The sequence below is a fragment of the Barbus barbus genome (assembly GCF_936440315.1).
Source record: "Barbus barbus genome assembly, chromosome: 1".
Classification (NCBI taxonomy): Eukaryota; Metazoa; Chordata; class Actinopteri; order Cypriniformes; family Cyprinidae; genus Barbus; species Barbus barbus.
In genome coordinates this window covers 46,002,697-46,019,055 of record NC_136729.1, presented here as the reverse complement: position 1 = coordinate 46,019,055, position 16,359 = coordinate 46,002,697, and the positions used below count along the sequence as shown (strand labels likewise).

Here is a 16,359-nt window from a genome sequence, read left to right as displayed (position 1 = left end):
GGGGCCGAGTATTGTTAGCGTATATCACTCCCCAAGCGATAGCAACTCTACAGAGCCATTATCCTAGTCCTAGTCTTGCCTTGGTTTCCTGCCGTGTCTGACCCCGCCCGTGTTTCCTGGATTAACCCTTCGCCTTGCCGTTTGGACTCTGTTTGCTCCCCGTTTGGATTATTGCTTCGACTCTGGATTATCTCTCTGCCTTGCCCCTTTGGATACTGTTCGCTCATCGTTGACCCACGCTTGCTCCACGGATTGCTCTGTCTTGCCCTTGCCATACCTGTTTGCCGATGTCTGACCCTGCCTGTTTCTGACCATGTTTTTTAATAAAGCCTTGCATATGGATCCGCATGTCTCACGTCTCGTCAGCCCCGTAACAGAATACTCGGCCACACAAGGATCCAGCAGCTTTTCCAGAGGACATTGGCCAGGTATGGACACTGCACGACTGTTGTTAACCCTCGAGCAGGGTTTGAGACCGCTCGAGGAATACATACAGGAGTACTTAGACCTTGCCTATTTTTCTGATCTGCCAGACTATGCACTAATAGACTTTTTTTGTGAGGGCATTAATCAGCCGCTCAAGTCTCAGTTAATCCGCGAGGGTCCCCGTTCATCTCTCAGTAAATTTATGGACTATGCTTTGCTGTGTGTGGGCTCTCCGTTCACTGTGGGTGTCGCGGAGGAACACGGCACCGCACTCACTCACAAAATGGCGGCAGCAACAGCACCCCTTCACGACATGCCTGCCAAGCCAGAGTCTGCTCACGTCATGCCTGTCAAGCCAGAGTCTGCTCACGTCATGCCTGTCAAGCCAGAGTCTGCTCACGTCAAGCCAGCGTCTGCTCACGTCGTCGCTGTCAAGCCAGAGTCTGCTCACGTCGTCGCTGTCAAGCCAGAGTCTGCTCACGTCGTCGCTGTCAAGCCAGAGTCTGCTCACGTCGTCGCTGTCAAGCCAGAGTCTGCTCACGTCGTCGCTGTCAAGCCAGAGTCTGCTCACGTCGTCGCTGTCAAGCCAGAGTCACACCACGTCTCCGCTGTCAAGCCAGAGTCACACCACGTCACAGTGCTCCAGCCAGAGTCTGTCACACCCAAGGATTCAAGGTCGGTCCTTCGAGTTCTGATATCCAGTGTGATGGACCCACCACTGATGTCGGTGCGAGTAGCTGGCATTCCCAGGGCCTCAACCTTGGCTATTACAGAGACTGTTCCCCTGACCTCAGTGCTTCCCGTTATGGCGGTTGCCATTTTGAGTGTGTGGGCTGCACACTGTGCTCCTGAGGCCTCTCCTGTCCACGAGTCTGCTCCAGTGCCTCCAGAGGTGGCGGCTTCCGCTGCAGAACCTCCCGAAGTGGTGGCACCCGTCCCTGAACTCGCTGTCTGCCCTGTCACGGCCACGGAGGCCGTTCCTGACCTCATGGTCTGCCCTGTCACGGCCATGGAGGCCGTTCCTGACGTCACTGTCTACCCTGTCACGGCCACGGAGGCCGTTCTTGAACTCACTGTCTGCCCTGTCACGGCCATGGAGGCCGTTCCTGAACTCACTGTCTGCCCTGTCACGGCCATGGAGACCGTTCCTGAACTCACTGTCTGCTCTGTCACAGCCATGGAGACAGTTTCTGAACTCACTGTCTGCCCTGTCACGGCCATGGAGGCCGTTCCTGAACTCACTGTCTGCCCTGTCACGGCCATGGAGACAGTTTCTGAACTCACTGTCTGCCCTGTCACGGTCATGAAGGCCGCCCCTGAACTCACTGTCTGTCCTGTCACGGCCAAAGAGGCCGTCTGTGAGCTCACGCCCTGTCCTGTCACGGCCAAGGAGGCCGTCTGTGAACTCACGCCCTGTTCTGTCACGGCCAAAGAGGCCGTCTGTGAGCTCTCGTCTTGTCCTGTCACGGCTAAAGAGGCCGTCTGTGAGCTCACGCCCTGTCCTGTCACGGCTAAAAACGCAATCTATGAATCCTCGTCCTGCCCTGCCACGCCCCCTGAGATCATGAATGCTCTCCCTGTATTGTCTGTCTCTGCTCTCCCTGTGTTGTCTGTCTCTGTTTCCCCCAGATCTCACACTCTGCCATGGTTTCCTGCCCAGTCTGCTTCCTGGCGAGGGTCTTCTGCTCAGGTCTGGTGGTCCTCTGCCCCGCCATGGTGGTCTTCTGCTCGGGTCTGGTGGTCATCTGCTCCGCCGTGGTGGTCTTCTACTCCGGTCTGGTGGGCTCCTGGTCCGTCTACTCCGCCCTGGTGGGCTCTTGCTCGGGTCTGGTGGTCGTCTGCCCCGCCATGGTGGTCTTCTGCTCGGGTCTGGTGGTCGTCTGCTCCGCCGTGGTGGTCTTCTACTCCGGTCTGGTGGTCATCTACTCCGCCCTGGTGGGCTCCTGGTCCGTCTGCTCCGCCCTGGTGGGCTCTTGCTCTGTCCTGGTCTCCGGTTCCGCCTGGGTGTCCTGCTCTGCCGGTTCTGCCTCAGTCCCCGGTCTTCCCACTTCCTCACGGACCTGGCCCTCCATCCCTCCCCCTGTTCCGCCTCCGCTCCACCGCCCTCCTGGACTATATAGGAGCGTCTGGAAGCCGCTCCTTGGGGGGGGGGCTATGTCACGAATCCTGACCATGCACTTCCGTTCACTAGCCACCAGAGGTCACTCGTTCACCACATGGACTCATACACAGCTGTTCACAATGATCACGCCCACACCTGAGAACCATCTCGCAATCACCATCACCCAAACACACACTATATAAACCATGGACTTCCTCAGCATCGGGGCCGAGTATTGTTAGCGTATATCACTCCCCAAGCGATAGCAACTCTACAGAGCCATTATCCTAGTCCTAGTCTTGCCTTGGTTTCCTGCCGTGTCTGACCCCGCCCGTGTTTCCTGGATTAACCCTTCGCCTTGCCGTTTGGACTCTGTTTGCTCCCTGTTTGGATTATTGCTTCGACTCTGGATTATCTCTCTGCCTTGCCCCTTTGGATACTGTTCGCTCATCGTTGACCCACGCTTGCTCCACGGATTGCTCTGTCTTGCCCTTGCCATACCTGTTTGCCGATGTCTGACCCTGCCTGTTTCTGACCATGTTTTTTAATAAAGCCTTGCATATGGATCCGCATGTCTCACGTCTCGTCAGCCCCGTAACAGTTTATGTCAAAACTGCGCAGATGCTGAAAGAACAGATCAACCAGACACAAAAACTGCCATTTAATCTTCACTGTATGTCTCTTTCCTCACACAAAAGATGTTTTGTTAAATCTTCATGCTTAAATTTTAGGCATTACTCACTGAAAATCTGCAGTTCTCAAATCTCAGTCATGGTTATGCAGTTTAATTAAATTTTTTGTTCATTTTTTAATAAAAAATAGTAAATTTCAAATGAAAGTTTTATTTAATTTTTCTTTTTTATTTATTCATTTAGTAATTTTAGTTTAAGTTAATTAAATGAAAAATAGAAATGCTGCCTTGGAAATTAACTGTTTATTTTTTATTTTTTCATATTTTATTTCAGATGTATTTTAACTAAATGTATTTACTATAATATATAATACTATATTATATATTATATTATTCAATTTGTTTAAGCTATATTTGTTAAAAAAAAAATTAAGCTCATGATAATTCTATATTTAACTTTTAAAGATTGTATGAAAAAACAGGCCTTTTGGTTAATATACAAGGATTTTGTACATCCTAAATACACACATTTAAATAATATTTTCTCACTTTTAATGACAAAGTTACAGCTTTATTGAATAACTGATGTTTGCACTTCTTGCTTGAAGTAATCCCACAGACTGAAGTGTGTTTTGATGGTTTGGAGGAGTTTGATCCCCACACACACACACACACGCGCACCCACACACACACACGCGCACCCCCCCCCCACACACACACACACACTTGTTATTAACGCACTAATCTACTGTTGCTCTGCAGGTATGAGCTCTGAAATGTCTCTGTAATCCATGGCAGCTCTAAACCGTCTCAGGCCGAGCTGAAGCGGTCTGTTTCTCGACTTACACAGGTTCGATCCTCCCGCGAGCAGCTTTAGCAGCACCTGACCTCAGATCCTCACAAAGCCCGGCGGGGACGCCAGCAGATTAAACACTGATCCCGGGTCAGGCTGCCTGAGCTCAGAGCCAGTTCACTCCAGTTCATGAATCATCATCTATCACACAATGCATATTCATACAGAAAGCATTTGCTGCTGATCGCAGGTTCACAATTAATTTAAACGTCTTGTTTTCGAGTGCTCTATGCAGATGAGATGAGTGCATGCGGATTGTGAGGAGATTTGTCATGCAGATGAGCCGTTTAAAGGATTCGGGAGGTAAACGTATTAGCAGAACATTAGAAACTAATGCAAAACTGAGAGCTTGATCCGACACGATGCACATGAGGTGATTTAAATACAAATGTTTTGCTTTATGAGCCTCATAAATTATTTTTATTTAGCAGCATTTAATCTGAACATAAATATACTGTCTATGACTGGCATACATACAAAACCAAAAATAAATAACTAAACCAGAACCGCAGAGAAAATCTCTCACCAAGAAATCTCTCACTCAATTCACTCCAAAACTAAATAAATATTGATATTTTTACTGATATTAATCACTAATACTAATTACTATTAATACTAATAATCATAATGTATAAATATATAAAATATGAAATATTTGTATTATTGTTATTATGATTATTATTATTAGTAGTAGTAATAATATTTTTTATTAATTTAATTTTTTGCACATTCTGCTCATTATTTTTTCTGTCCATTATATTTTCATATTACACTTACAAGAGTGTGTTTTTCATATACTGTAGCAGTGGAAAAGTGCACAAATATGACAACACAACACATCTTAACGGCCCTAAAAATAGGCTGCACATACGTTCTTATTTTGTTCTTTCTGTCATTTCCAGACAGTTCTGACAGCTTCAGCCTCACATTTTCAGCAGCACACATGTTCAGTGAGGTCAGACATACAGGACTGAATCATCATCATCCTCATCTCACACAGCAGCAGAGAAGAAGAAGAAAGTCCAATAACTCCTGAAATATATCTGTGTTTCACATTCTGCTCTCGCTCGTCTAGATGGTCCCTCTCATACATACCAATCACTTCCAGACTGCATTACTGTGTGTGTGTGTGTGTGTGTGTGTGTGTGTGTGTCGCTGATCAATCCGATAGTTATTAAAGACAGAAAACTCATATTGTGTTTTTTAATACAAGTTCTAATTTTAAAACACATATTGCGTGCGGCTTTCATGCTGTGCATATAGACACCGGCTCGACTCATATTGCACTTTTCCAAAGACGTACCGAGGAAAAATAAGAAGTAAACGTGTGTGTGTATGTGTGTGTGTGTGTGTGTCCAAAGAGATTGACAGTATAGGAAATTCATATTGTTCTTTTAATACATGCTCTCTGTTTTATCCAGCTTTACTGTTGTGCATTTAGATCCCAGACCGACCCGTAATGCCCTTTTTAACAGAGTTAGGAAATAAACTCCTTTAGTCTGTCTGTCTGTGTGTGTGTTTGATCCTGGCAGACTGACAGCACTGATAAAGCAGCAGAAGGTCTGTGTGTCTGTCTCTCGTTCAGCATCATCACACTGGGCTCAAGGAAGGTCACGTTCATCTTTAAAATATCACATCCTGCTAAACACTGATTCTCCATTAAAGTCCATTCAATAACGAGCCGACAGACAGAAACGAGCCGGCGCGTGCCAAACCGCAGCAGCCCGGTTAACCTCCAGTCTCTGATAGGAAAACAATGTAAATCAAGCAGTGTGTTGAGGAGAAATGAGCTTCTACATTTCAAACCTATCAGGTTGACTAGTCACTTAACATCATAGCAACAGCCTGCATAAAAAAAATAAAATAAATCAAGATACATTGAAACAAGAAATTATCACTGGCTTCATCCAAACAGAAACAAAATAAAACTATTTAAAATCTACTCAGCTAGTAAAATAAATTAAGAAAAGCTCCAAAAAACACACAACTGTGGCTTAATAATGTTGCCTTAAAGAAAATAAAAATGAAATTTGCTGAACATTCTCAGGCCATCCAAGATCAGGATGAGTTTGATTCTTCATCAGATTGGGAGAAATGTGTCTCTGCATCAGTGTCTCAGCGATGGATGCTCTGCAGTGAATGGGTGCCGTCAGAATGAGAGTCCAAACAGCTGATAAAAACATCACAATAATCCACACCACTCCAGTCCATCAGTTAATATCTTGAAAAGACAAAAGCTGCATGATCAGAAACAAATCCATCGTTAAGATTTTTTTTTTTTACTTTAAACAGTCGCTTCTGGCTAAAATATGAGTCCATAATCCATAATAATGCTTCCTCTAGTGAAAAAGACCATCTCCTGTTGTCTCTCACATCAAAATGCAGACACATATTTGTTTTGAGCTGTTTTGGCTTGTAAACAGTGCTTGATCTGTGCAGATTTCTCTCCTGATTCAGACCAGACCACTTTGTCACTGGATGAAGCGTTATTATGGATTCTGGACTCATATTTTAGTTAAAACATCTTAATGATGGATTTGTTTCTTTTTGGCTTCTCAAGACATGAATTGATGGACTGGAGTGGTGTGGATTATTGTGATGTTTTTATCAGCTGTTGGCACCCATTCACTGCAGAGCATCCATGTGATGCTACACTTCTCCGAATCTGATGAAGAAACATACTCATCTACATCTTGGATGGCCTGAGGGTCGGTACATTTTCATTTTATTTATTTTTTTCAAACTTTTCAAAGTCAGAGCAGAAAAGACAGAAGGGGATTGTTTTTTTTTTTTTCTTTTGTATTTGTTTGTTTGTATGGTTGATGAATTATAAAACAATTAACATTATTTATTTGCCTATTAGCTTAGTATTACCACTTGAATGATGTAAAATACAGTACAAGCTCTTACTCTCACAGTACGACGGTGTTTAGGCAACTATAAACACACAAAGCAGCTCTCACCGTCGTTAAACGATTTGTTTAACAGTTAATAATTTATAATACTGAACAGCAGCAGCACATAAAACAAGACACAAAAGTGCTGCTGCGCTCGTGAGCGACGACAAAAGTTTTAAACACTTCCAAAACTGTAAACTCAAGTCATTTGCATTTGTATGGTCACTAATGCAGCCGTGTATGAAGGATCTACAAACCGTATTTTGGGAAATAATTTTACGTCTCATTAGTCTCTCTTCACAATTGCTTTTCATGAAGATACAATCATATTTAATAACTGTCAGTTCTGTTTTAATAACAGAACTTAAATAACTAGAACTAAAACATTGTTGCAGCCGTGTATATTGGGTTTGCTGGCAATGTTTGAGACATTATTGGTCTATGAGAGTTTCTGTGAACAAACGACTAACAATAATGAGCTGTAAGATTGAGAACACACTAAAAGTTAATTAAAAGTAAAATGTTTAAGTCTATTTAACAACATTAACTTACAAAAATCATCAACGACTTCCCTTTATGCTCATGTATTCCCTCAGGTAGACTCCAGTTCCAAAATGACACACAAAACCTGTGTTAACTGAAAGAAAAAAGATATAAAACACAAAATCCAAGATTCAGTGATAATATAGCGTAAGAAATTGAAAAGCGATTTTTAAAAGGCTGGTCATTTTTGAACACCTAATTAGGTAAAGGATTTTCAGCGCAGCACAACGGTTAAAATAAGTTTCCTCCGACACATCTGTCAAATCTCTTCACAAGACATTGAATATAATGTCATATAGACTAATATGTGACCCTGGACCACAAAACCATAAGTGATAAGTCATAAGTGTCAATTTTTCAAATTGAGATTTCTACATAATCTGAAAGCTGAATAAATAACATATGGTTTGTTAGGATAGGACAATATTTGGCTGAGATACAACTATTCAAAAATCTGGAAAATTAAATACTGAGAAAATCGCCTTTAAAGTTGTCCAAATTAAGTTCTTAGCAATACATATTAGTGATCAAAAAATTAAGTTATGACATATTTACGGCAGGGAATTCAGTAAATATCTTCATGGAACATGATGTTTACTTAATATCCTAATTATTTTTGTCATAAAAGAAAAATGGATAATTTTGGCCCATTTTGATCATGATTGCAATCTCCATTTGAGCAGCTATTTAAGTGCAACAGAAAATAGATGCTATTTGTATATAGAAGTTTATAAACACATTTATATGTATGCATTCAGCAAACGCTTTTATAGATTTTTATAGACTGCAGTGGGCATGCATACTGAGGAATATACCGAATAATTTTCATCCAGACAGGTCGCAGCTCTCCAAATGCATGAACATCTCTTTCGTTCAGAACAACAGTGGCTCAGTTTGCTGCGGGTCGTTTATTGATCGTGAAAGGGCATCGATAGTTTAAACATCAAATCCATTTCCCCTCAGAAAAACACACTCTGTACCCGTAATGTACATTGAGCTTTGGTTTCTGAACACAGCACTAGAAATCTATTCTAAAAGTGGGATCAGGTTGGGTATCGATCCATCGCTGTTATTAATAAGTCAAACTCTGCGCTGGAGCACGAAACAAAAATAATCAAAATCTCTGCACTTCTCAGCTCTCAGTGGAAATGCACTGCTCTTCCCGTCCAGAAGGACTGTATTTTCTGTGCACGTCATCTACTGAGCAGCGAAAGCAAATCCGTTGATTTACACTCATCAAATTCTTAGCATCAGGAATAACAGACCAAAGCTTTTCTGATCGGCATGAGATGTTTTCTGACAAACTTAATACGTACAACGTTTTAAGAAAGAGTTAGCACTTGTGAGATGTTGTCATGCTCGCTTGAACAAAACTTGAGTTCAGTTCACTGAAAATTGACATATTTGTCATTAATTGATAAAAAGCTTAGAATCTGGATTTTATGATACATATGCACTGTTGTTTGGGGTTGGTAATGTTTTTAAAAACAGTAAAAAAACAGTGATTAAAAACAGTAAAAACTATGAAATATTATTATGATTTAAAATAACAGTTTTTTCATGTGAATATATGTAAAAATATAATTTATTTCTGTGATGCGCAGCTGTATTTTCAGCATCATTACTCCAGTCTTCAGTGTCACATAATCTTCAGAAATCATTCTAATATGCTGATGATTTGCTGCTCAAGAAACATTTCTGATTATTATTATTAATAATAATATTTTATTTTTTAGAATTCTTTGATGTTTATATTTAAAATGGAACGTTTCGTAGCAATATACATTTATTTACTGTCTTTTTTTTATCAATTTAATGCATCCTTGCTGAATAAAAGTATTAATTTATTTCTTATATCATTTAGTATACAGATGTGGCTTTTTATTTATTTATTTATTTATTTAATTATTACTTCATAAAATGAATTCAGGTTCAAGTTCAGGTTATTATTGCCAGCTAAAACTAATAAAATATTTAACATTTTCAAATTAATATTTAAAATAAATATTAATTTTAAATATATAAATTAAGTAAAATATCTAATTACTAATATTATGAGTAAAATAAAAAAACTGAAAAAAAAACAAATAAATAAATAATAAACAAACAAACAAACCTAAATTGTAATATTTAAAATGTCTAAAAACGAATAGAAATGGCACAAAACAACAGAACTAAAAATTTGCCTAAAATTAAAATGAAGCCTTAAAATATACAAATAAAACCTATTTCAAAATTCCAAAAAAAACAGTAAAATCATGTAAGTAATATTATAATAACACTGGTTCAAACTAATTCATACACACTGAGTAGATCTTGAAATAATCTTCACAGAGTGACATAGCCTGCTAACTCTGCTAAAAAACATGGTGTTTTTCAGGTCATGCTTGCAAACAAACTGTGGTCTCACCTGCACATTACTGACGCTATTTCCCATAACGCTTGAAAATAATATCTACATTTTCCCAGTTCTCAGTTAATTTTATATGGCACCTATACATTTTACATCATCATGTTCACAAGTTCTGCAATGAGTCCACATCAAAGTTTCAGCTCAAGTGAACTGACACCAACCAAACAGATTTGGAATCACACTATAGTCTGAAAACGCATTACGAGTCAAACAGATGAAGCGTCTTCAGTAACAGTCATGATCTCTGACATCTGAACTAAAACATGTCACATCCAACACTCACTTCATCAAGTCTACTTGACCTCTGATAGGTCAAAACAACTGTTGCTCAACAATCATCAAGTGCATGCTGGGAAGGCTGACGGTCACATGACCTGACAGGGTCAGCAGCAGAGGAAAAAGCTGCAGGCGTCTACTGATCTGAGAGCAGCTGTGCTTCTCAAGCCTGCGTTTCTGAACAACTCTGAATTAATTCTGACCAGTAGCTTGCAAACATGACCTAAAACTAGTCTATTCAAAAGATAATAAGCACAGCAGCTCTCGTTGATGCAAAAACACAGAGTCATGGGTAATAATGAGGCCAAGAACAAAAATAGATCCTTACCTAGTAATACAATTAATAGCTGACTGATAATTGCATTTGCCTTTGAAAATTCTGCCCTTGTGAAAAAGAAGTGCGCTTAATTGTAATGAATGTGCACTTGTAGTGTACTTCAAATCTTAAAAAGTGTATTTTTAATAAACTGTACTTGCTGAAAAAATAACATTAATAAAATAAAAGGCCACTTAAGTCACTTAAAGGGAGACACTTTTATGAACGTTTCTGAACACACTTGAGTGCACTTAAAAAGTGTATTTTTAATAAACTGTACTTACTGAAAAAATAACATTAATAAAATAAAAGGCCACTTAAGTCACTTAAAGGGAGACACTTTTATGAACGTTTCTGAACACACTTGAGTGCACTTAAAAAGTGTATTTTTAATAAACTGTACTTACTGAAAAAATAACATTAATAAAATAAAAGGCCACTTAAGTCACTTAAAGAGAGACACTTTTATGACTGTTTCTGAACACACTTGAGTGCACTTAAAAAGTGTATTTTTAATAAACTGTACTTGCTGAAAAAATAACATTAATAAAATAAAAGGCCACTTAAGTCACTTAAAGAGAGACACTTTTATGACCGTTTCTGAACACACTTGAGTGCACTTAAAAAGTGTATTTTTAATAAACTGTACTTGCTGAAAAAATAACATTAATAAAATAAAAGGCCACTTAAGTCACTTAAAGAGAGACACTTTTATGACCATTTCTGAACACACTTGAGTGCACTTAAAAAGTGCATTTTGTAATAATGTCAAAAAAGTTTTACTATAAAATACATTTTAAATCATTGTGTTTTAAAGGAATACACTTATTTTGATGCACTGACTAACATATTAAAGCACATGTAAAGTACTTGATTATCATTTTACATGTAGTGTGTTATACAATATTATATTTAAAGTTAATATATTTTAAATTTACTAAATTGCAACTTCATTACAAATAATTAAATTATTTTAATTACAAATAGATTTAAATACATGACACACAAGTTTCAATAGAATTATATTAAGTATATTTTAGTTTACCATAAATGCTTGTCAGTAATACATCAGTACTTTAACATATTTCAATACACAATGGAAGTAATTATGAAATTACATGTAAAGCTGTACTTCAGTAGGTCAAAAACACTTTAAAGTTGAACTAATTGCATTTAATATAAACTGAAACTATAATACATTTTAATTTAATTGCAATTAACAGTTCACGCTTAAGTATATTCTTAAGTATATAAATTCTGCACTAAAAGTGAACTTCTTTTGACGAGCGTGTTCCTGTGATCGCAGGCTGCGTTCGCTCATGGAAGCGTTTAAGAGCGAGTGGATTATTACGGGTAATTTGTAAAGGTGGAGGTTAAATTTGGTCAAGGCCTCAAATGACAACAACAAGACCTCACAAAAACACAGGAGGAGCATGAGGTGGGTGCGAATGAAGAGAAAAGCATGAGATGTGAGGATGAAAGCGGTGCAAATATAAAGAGGAAAATACCTGGATGAAATATCGACACGAGCGCTCCCTTTTCTGCAGCTGAAAACCCAAAGAGAAGCGCTTTAGTATCAAGCAGAAAATTCCACAATCTCTAGGTCTTTCACACCGAACACGACGAAGAGTTTATTCGAGCAAATAATGGAAGGGAACAAAAGCAGTAGTTGGTGCAAGGCTAATGCACCTCTCAGTGCTGTATCTGTATTATTTCATCTTTTGTTTAGTTAAGAATCTGTTCAAATGCGAGTGAATCTACAAAGCGAATGTTGTGAAGAGCTCCACAGGAATCCATAGTTTCCATTGAAAACCGCATTGGCGTTTGGTGTGAAAGAGCCTTTGGAAGCACATAAATCACATCCTACTGAACCCTGAGGAAAAGACTCATCCAGTTTGGCACGAATGAGACTGATCAAGAACTTCAGCTTAAAAGAGAGACGATCGCTGAAAGAGAAATTCAGTAGAAAGGAATTGAGGACATTGTATGTTACATTCAACAACAAAATACAATTCATAAGTCAAAATACAGGTAAAAATCAACACATCTGGTTTAGCTGACACCAAACTACACTTCCATACAATCTCAAGAGTGCATATTAGTACCTCCAGTGTAAATATTTGTACATTAATGGTACATATTTGTACCTTTTGAAAAGGTGGTGTCCCAGTGTCAGCTTTTGTACCTTTTCTTTCTGAGAGTGGCATTTCTGAGTCGTTCAGTTATAATGGTTTCTACTTCTATAACTTCACAGCTGACAGATCAGGTGCTGACTGAGTTTCAATAACATCAGAAAAGGTTTCATTTGCGTTTGAATAATATTTTGTGTGGCTTTAATGGTCATAATGAACGTTACGATGGATCATTTAACTCAGAGCTTGAAAATAAATGGAAAAGGAAACAAGAATATGTTCAAATTGAGTTCAAGCGTTTTCCTGAAAAAAATTAATAAAATAAAAACACTGCATGAGTCAGTGAGTGTGAGTTTTGAATAATGGAAAAAAATAAACATTTTATGAATTTGATTATGTACTGGCTGTGACTTGTGATTGGTTTTATCATGTTTTATAACCGTATGTGACGTGGACAGAATCAGGGTCTGGTTATAACACGGTTGCTGTTATTTTGTCATTTCTTATGTTTCTATCATTTTCTCTTTTGCTTTTGAAAGAAAGAAAGAAATTACCTGAGAAAGGTAAAAAAAAAAATCACACAAGTTGAATTACTTTTCACTGGTAGACATAAACTTTACTACATTATCAATAATACACATTAATCTATGGTTGTGCAACACAGGGGCGTCATGCACTCATTATTTTTGAGGGGGCACGAGTTGGGGGGGGGGGGGTCGTCATGTTACACACAGCAGCCAGAACAGCACTTATGTTTTATTAATTTTTTCACATTTGCACTTTGTTGTTTCTGAGAGAGAATTCGCCAGAAAGAGTATTCAGTCAGAGAGCGAGTGAAGAAAACACCGGCATTTAAGCGATGACTCATCTGAACGCCTCTGATTGGTCATTGCATTCATAAGCTCAACAGAATCGTGTGTGATTGGTCATAATGCGCAGTGCTGTAAAAATGCATTTGTCTCTGGATCAACGCCAGCCAGCGAACACAGATTTGAATTTAGCAGCTGATGATATGACGCGCTGAACGATCTAATGACACCGGAGTGATTGTATTAAATATAGAAAATATTAATCGGCTATTTTTTTCTCATTTGGAAGCGGCATTCAAAATCCACTTGGCTCAAAAATCTAAGGGGGCATGTGCTGAAGACTGGAGTAATGATGCTGAAAATTCAGCTTTGATCACAGAAATACATTACAGTTTAACAGATATTCACATAGAAAGCATATTGAAATTGCAATAATATTTCACAAGTTTTGATCAAATAAATGCAGCCTTGGAGAGCAGAAGAGGCTTCTTTACTGACCCCAAACTTTTGAACTGTAGTGCATAAAATATTTTATTTGGCTTGGATTTCCAAAAATATAATAATTATTCACCACGACACAATATATTTCACTCATGTCATCACACGCAGCCTCACGCTTGATGTTTGCACATGAGGAAAGAGCAGCAAGGCCTGCGTGTGTGTGTCTACAGCATGAATTATTGAGTCTCACAGAGGAAGAGCGATGGAAGGGAACAGATAAAAATAAATAGCAAGCAGGCCTGTCTCTGCTGTTGCCTGAATGTTAATGCAGCTTGATTCCAGCTGATAGCAGCCATCTTTAGATCACATTACTTTCACTCTTTAGCGGCTCCTGTATGCTCCTCTTCAAGTGCCTCGTCTGTAAACTTGATCTTGGCATTAAAGGTTTTACTCGACTACCGGAGCATGTCAAATGTGTTGCTTACTGTATCTTTACAAACAATCATGATGCTTTGGGAAACGAATGAGTGACGTCCAGTTAACATTTTGGAAGTAACACGCTTAATTTTTGCATTACAACCAAATAATGAGTCAATGATTTGCTATTTTGACCATAGACAATGATTATTAATGCAGTTATGTGTCATTTCAATCAGTGTCGCTACTGTTAGAAAAAAATATAACAATCAAAATTTGTTTAAAGTAGCTGAAATGAAGATGAAATTGAATAAAATGTAAATATTAGATGTAGAACTATTAGATGTATGCAAAAAGTATTAATGTTGCTTTTGCAACAAACTGGAATAATTAAGTCTAAGATGAAAAACTAAATAAGTAATACTAATAATGAAAATCATAACAAAATTGCTAAAACTAAAATTACAATCAAAACGCAAAGTATAAAAGTAAAATACACATTATAATAGTATATAAATATTACTAAAACATCATTGATTTGATCACCGAAAAGGTATTAGCATGTAATTTGCATGTAATGAATATTTGCATGCAATTAAAACTTAAATGAAAATGAGAAATGTTGCCTTAGCAACTTAAATGAAAAATAATTTTAGGCTGAAGTAAATTATTATTATTATTATTTTAATAAATAAAATGACAAAATCATTTATCCAAATTACTAAAACTTTTAACTAAAATTAAAATGAAAACACAACATACTCTATAATAATAAGTAATAAACTTAAATAAGCAATTCAAGATATTAATTCATACTTTAATAGTATATAAACAATACTAAAATAACACAAAGAAAGATCAATAAGAATAGTTGCCTAAACCTAAAGCACTTAGTTAGAATTTTTGCCTTGACAACTAAATAAAATAAGTTGAATTTGAAGTATTAAAATACTAAAACTTACACTGAAATAAAAAATAAATTAACGCTAAATAAGAAATTAAACTTTCAGTTCATAATATTCATAAACACTATGATAGTGTTTGAATAATACTACAATAACACTAATTTAAATCCCGAAAAGGATAAATAAGAACAGTTGTATGTAATTAAAACTGCACACCCAGTATTTGTGTGTTATGCATTTCACTATTTGTTCACTATTTTGCACAAGAAACCTAAGGTAGCGTATTTCGCTCACTCATGAGGATGAACTGAAGATGTAGACGCCTCACACAGAGCTGACATGTTTTAAATCAGTGATCCCTGTACTGTGTCTGAAGCTCAAATCAACCAGCTGTGAAATCCAAAGGCAGATTGAGTTTAAAATTAATTAGCATGAAGAGTGTGACGGCCTCCGTCAGAACGTGTGAGCGTGACGTGCGCTGATCGCTGTGCAAAGTGAAGTTTGCAGGATTATGGGTGGAAACGAAGTGTGAATTTCGCAGAAGACGCATGGAAACAGGTGTTTGTGTTCCACGCTTTTTCCCGATCTGAAAAATGACACTCTTAAAAGCCAAGTTAATTAATTTTGAACGGTTCTGCGTCTCAGACAGTACAGCCTGTCACCAGGAGAACTAAGATGATGGGTTTGATTAAACTGATGCACGTTTACTTTGAACGCAGTGTAAGTCTCGGATAAAAGTGACTGTTGAACATGTGCATTTTAATTAGGAGTGTATTACTCCACAGAAACCAGTGGCAGTGCTGTGAATGTGTGTCGTCAGGATCCAACAATTACTTGCTAATGGAGGGATGAATTAAAAGACCGGCGATAAAACTGGACTAATCGGTTTATTAAATGGTTTGAGTAGAAATAAAATAAAATATTAATAAATTAATGAAATAATGAATCTTTAATGTATGCACTTCGATTACACAAACAATGCTCATTCATTAAAGGGTGTTTAAAATTTAATCTTAAAATAAATAATCATGGTATTTGAATGAATCATCCTTAAAATCCCTAAATTTTAACCAATATCATGCTTTGCTGATTAAGTAAATCAATAACATCCAGGATTTGAAATCTTTAAGATCAACAAATGCAAAAAAATCACATTATTTTTATGAAAAGGTTTAGATCAAAAGCAAACAAACAAGAAG

General features: G+C 38.0%; 1 protein-coding gene across 1 annotated transcript in view; it reads right to left on the bottom strand.

The window, feature by feature from the left end:
• Nucleotides 1-16,359, bottom strand: part of LOC306868823 (adhesion G protein-coupled receptor L3-like) — a gene marked incomplete at its 5' end in the record, with an annotated part of 222,555 nt that overhangs the window by 67,008 nt on the left and 139,188 nt on the right. The window contains one exon of the mRNA XM_079415205.1: nucleotides 11,965-12,003. Within this exon, the coding sequence (XP_079271331.1) occupies nucleotides 11,965-12,003 (39 nt within the window). The remainder of the gene's footprint in view (nucleotides 1-11,964; nucleotides 12,004-16,359) is intronic.